At 47.7% G+C, this 4,775-nt stretch overlaps 1 protein-coding gene across 1 annotated transcript in view; it reads left to right on the top strand.

Moving 5' to 3' along the window:
- Positions 1–706: 706 nt before the first annotated feature.
- The window catches only part of LOC137974018 (uncharacterized), a 4,678-nt gene continuing 609 nt past the window's right edge, over positions 707–4,775 (top strand). The window contains exons 1-2 of the mRNA XM_068820938.1: positions 707–1,680; positions 4,621–4,775. The exon at positions 4,621–4,775 is cut by the window's right edge and continues 609 nt beyond it. Coding sequence (XP_068677039.1) covers positions 905–1,680; positions 4,621–4,775 — 931 coding nt within the window. The 5' untranslated portion in view covers positions 707–904. The remainder of the gene's footprint in view (positions 1,681–4,620) is intronic.

The raw sequence follows: 4,775 nt of genomic DNA, 5'->3' as shown, positions 1-4,775 counted from the left end.
AAAGATAAGCTTGTTCAATGTTTTTTTCAAGGCGAATATCTGAAGAATACCAGCGTGGGCGATTAATTACAGAAATAAATAAAGATCTGTTCGACTTAAGAGGGAGAACTTCCAACCAAATTACTTCTAAATCCAAATTCTCAAGGTCGTCCCTGCGTTTCAACTTCAGTCCTTCGTTAACAAACACTAAAACTCCACCACCACATCGCGATACTCTATAACGGCGACAAATCGATAAACCAGGAACAGCATACAGCACATCCGGAATGTCTGGTTTTAACAAAAGTTTCGGTTAGAAAAAGTATATCAACTTGTGGGCTACCGGACTTTCCAATCAGAAAACGTTTGATCTGGTCAATTTTTTTCCGAACTTAGGCGATTAACATTCCAGTGACCAATCTTCAGTACTTTGTCGTCCAGGCCAAGATCGAAATGAGGGGAGATATCATTGCAGTTTTCCAACATAATTGAGGAATCGAAGATATCATTTTGTTGGTCAGCGGCTACTCGCACGATCATACGTAGGGGAACGTCGATATAGTGCCGCCATATTGTATGTATTACTAAGAATAAAGGAAGTTCTGTTACTAATACCGGCCCCCAGACTTGGTGTCAGAAGTGGGGAAACACGATAGCGAACCTTAAAAGACCGGAGCTCAAACTTGTGGGAAATGTGAGCGAAAATTTCAAAAACTTCGAGTTACGATTCAACGATTACTGTGTACAAGCCAATTACCGCGACCTCGCTAAAGATCCTGTTGCAGAACGAGCCGCTCATTACAAGAGTCCTCTACTAGAAATTTCAGCGTTACGATCTGCACTTCCAGATGAAGCTTTGTCCGTGGTCAGATACACAATCGAACCTCAAATTCCAGACGAAGATAAAAAGAAACCCTGGATTTGGATGGATAAACTACGAGCCCATTACACAGGCAGCACAGGAAGTTCACTCCTGACCGATCGATACAAGTTTTGGACCTCTTCACAAGGCCTTCACGAGTCCATTCAAGAGTGGGAAGTTAAGGTGAGACACGCTGGCAGCCTATGTGGCTATGGCGATCTTAGTGATGAACTTTGTAGAGACAAATTTATATTTGGGTTGAGTGAGGATAACATACGTACGGAGTTGCTTAAAACACATATAAAACCTGACAACTCTGAGAAGTCCCTGTCCGATGTAGTCGCCGAAGCGAGAGCTATTGAGTCCGCCAAGCAGACAAACAAGTTAATTGCAGATTCGTCCAAAGGAATCGACGAATATGTCCACTGGACGGGTCTTAGACACAGTCAGATGAAACTTCGCAGGGAGCCTGGTACCTGTTTTTGGTGTGGAGATCGGCGTGGTCCACATCCATGGAAATTATGTCCAGCTAATGGAAAGACCTGCACCAGCTGTGGTGGAAATGACCATTTTGCCCGTGTCTGCCTAGAAGACCGCAAACTTCCAAGCCCCAGTATCAGACCTACTTGGAGACCACAAGGCAGGGGCCTTCAGGGCAGCCAGAAACGTGATCCACGTACAAACTTCCGACCAAGAGATCTGCATTACACCGAGATGTATGCCACAGCAGAGGACCACGCATCCTCCTATGACCAAGATCACGACTATATATACTCTTTGGGCACACAAGTTCACAGCATTGCATCCGTCGAGAAGTCAAAACGATATTTCACAAACCTATCACTTTCAGCGACGGGCCGGACCTTCAAGCAATTAAAGTTCCAAATAGACACTGCAGCAACCTGCAACACCATCGCTGCCAGCACCCTGCGCTCTTTCTTCCCAGACAGCAAAGTAAAGCACTCCCCCTACCGCCTACACCCCTATGGAAACTCCAAGCCACTTCATCCTGTTGGTCAGGTGGAACTCTTGTGCGAAAAGAACAACAAGTTTGACACCCTTATCTTTCAAGTCCTGCCAGACTCCTGCATTGGCATCAAGCCAGCACTTCTGTCTGGCAGTGACAGCAAAAAACTGGGCATAATTAGAGTGCACGCGGACGAGACTCATTCCCTTCACTCATCAGCAGACCACAATGCGAGTCCCAAACACTATGACCTTCCTGGCACACAACAGCATACAGTACCATGCGAAAACAAGGTGAACCCTACGGCATGCAACCATCTCCAGCAACTCCACGAGACCACAGCCAGCCCGTGCAATCCACCACCATCACCTTCGGCTCCAATTACTATTCCTTCAAACCGCCGACTTCCCCCGCCAGGCCAGCTGCAACTTCAGGACATCACACGCCAGTATGCTGACACATTCGAAGGCCTTGGCCGGCTTGGTCCACCTGTACACTTTCAGATTGATGACAGTGTCCAGCCCGTTCAGATGCCCGTCCATCGAATACCGGTAGCGAAAAGAGCAAAAGAGAAAGAAGCCTTAGCTCGTTATGTGCAGGCAGGCGTCTTGGTCAAAGTACATGAACCAACCCCATGGTGTTCGAATGAATTAATAAGAGAGACACCCAAAAAATTCCGCGTATGCATCGATCCAAGCCAGACGGTAAATAAGGCCATCCAGCGTCCGAAACATCAAATGCCCACGCTAAATGAACAGCTTCATAAGCTTAGTGCAGCCAAGTGCTTCTCTCTAGTGGACGTTAAAGAAGGCTTCCTCCACATTCCCCTAGATGAGGAATCCTCATGGATGACAACCATGCATACCTCATACGGCAAATACAGGTGGCTCCGTCTCCCATTTGGTATTACTAGTGCACCAGACGAGTTTCAAATGAGGTTGACATCTGCATTGGAAGGCCTGGATGGGATAATATGTATAGCCGATGACATCCTTGTGTATGGGGAGGGCAACACCTTCGAGGAAGCCCAGGCTGACCATGACCGAAGATTCATCGCCTTACTGGAACGTTGTAACCAAAAATCCATCAAGCTCAACGCGGGCAAACTGCGCTTTAAGCTTAAAGAGGTCAAGTTCATGGGCACAATTATCTCGGATAATGGTTTGAAACCTGACCCAGACAAAGTAGCGGCAATAACACAGATGGCCACACCGCAGAACAAACCAGCACTGCTTCGCTTCATAGGCATGGTTAACTATCTTTCGCCCTTCTGCCCCAACCTAAGCTCTGTGATTCAACCCTTACGCATGTTGACCCAGGACGCTGTACCATTTTCATGGTCCATGGCTCAAGAAAAAGCCTTCAACAAGGCCAAACAACTGATTTCGTCCGCCCCAGTCTTAGCCTATTATGATCTTCGGAAACCAGTTGTCCTCCAGACGGACGCCAGTGATAATGCTGTCGGCGGCGCCCTTTTACAGCCCAGTGATGACGGCAAACTACAACCAGTTGCCTTCACCTCGTCAAGCATGAATCCTACAGAACAGCGCTACTCTCAGATCGAGAAAGAGTGCCTAGCAATCTGCAACTGCTTCGAAAAGTTTGACCAGTGGCTGTATGGCAAGACTGACATTGCAGTCCACACAGATCACCAGCCATTAGAAACCATTATGAAGAAACCACTGAACAAGGCACCAGCCCGCCTACAACGAATGCTTATGAGATTACAGCGTTACCAGTTCACAATAACGTACAAGAGAGGACCGACTCTCTACCTGGCAGACACACTCTCTCGCGCAGCCCTCCCCCACCTCATCACAGCCCGAGTACGGGACTTTGATGTTTTCAGAATGGAGATGGAGTCCGATTACAACACACGGAATCCGAGACTAACGGAGATCACTGAAAACCAGCTACGTGAGGAAACTAGCAAAGACACCACACTGAACACCTTATACAACGTCATTGTCAAAGGGTGGCCAGCAGACAGAGCAAGCATCCCCGAGAATCTGCGGCCCTACTGGACTTATAGGGACGAACTGTCAGTGAAAAATGGCATTATTTACAAAAGCGCCCAAGTTATGGTACCTCACTCGATGCAAAAGGACATGCTTCGCAAGATCCACGCCAACCACTTTGGTGGGGAATCGAACATACGTATGGCACGTGAAGTCCTCTTTTGGTCCGGCATGCGAAAGTCCATCCAAGACATGTGTGATGCGTGTAGTACTTGCGCCCAGTATGGTCATTCTGCACCAAAAGAACCAATGAAATCCTTACCAATACCAACAGGTCCCTGGCAGATAATCAGTCAAGATCTCTGTGAGCTGGAAAAGCAAAGATACCTAGTGACTGTTTGCCATTTCTCTGACTGGATCGAGGTAGACAAGCTAGAAGATACCCTTTCCTCCACAGTCATTGACAAAACAAAAGCTCACTTCGCGAGATATGGTGTTCCGGCAATCTGCCACACCGATAACGGTCCACAGTTTATCAGTGAAGACTACAGGAAGTTCTCTGTCGAATACGGATTTAGGCATACCACATCATCCCCTTACCACCCTAAGGGTAACGGAAGAGCAGAGGCTGCCGTCAAAATTGCAGAATCCATGTTAAAAAAGGCTGATGACTTCCACAGCGCCATGCTGATATACAGAAACACACCACCTCAAGGTCACACCTACTCACCAGCCCAGCGCATGCTGCTACGACGCACCAGAACCACACTCCCCACCACCGATCAACTCTTGAAACCCACCATGCTAAACTTTGAACTCGTTGAGGCGGAGATCTCCAAGAAAAGACGCGATAGCAAGACCTACTACGACAAATCAGCTAGTGTCGAACAAAGACCACTTGTCACTGGTACCTACGCTTACGCCAAACCACCTCCGCACCAGCGTGGGAAACCATGGATCTATGGAGAAGTGCTCACCCATGAAAACCCTCGGTCTTACACAATCCGCA

The sequence above is a fragment of the Montipora foliosa genome, chromosome 10 (assembly GCF_036669935.1).
Source record: "Montipora foliosa isolate CH-2021 chromosome 10, ASM3666993v2, whole genome shotgun sequence".
Lineage (NCBI taxonomy): Eukaryota > Metazoa > Cnidaria > Anthozoa > Scleractinia > Acroporidae > Montipora > Montipora foliosa.
This window is presented reverse-complemented; position numbering and strand designations above follow the sequence as displayed.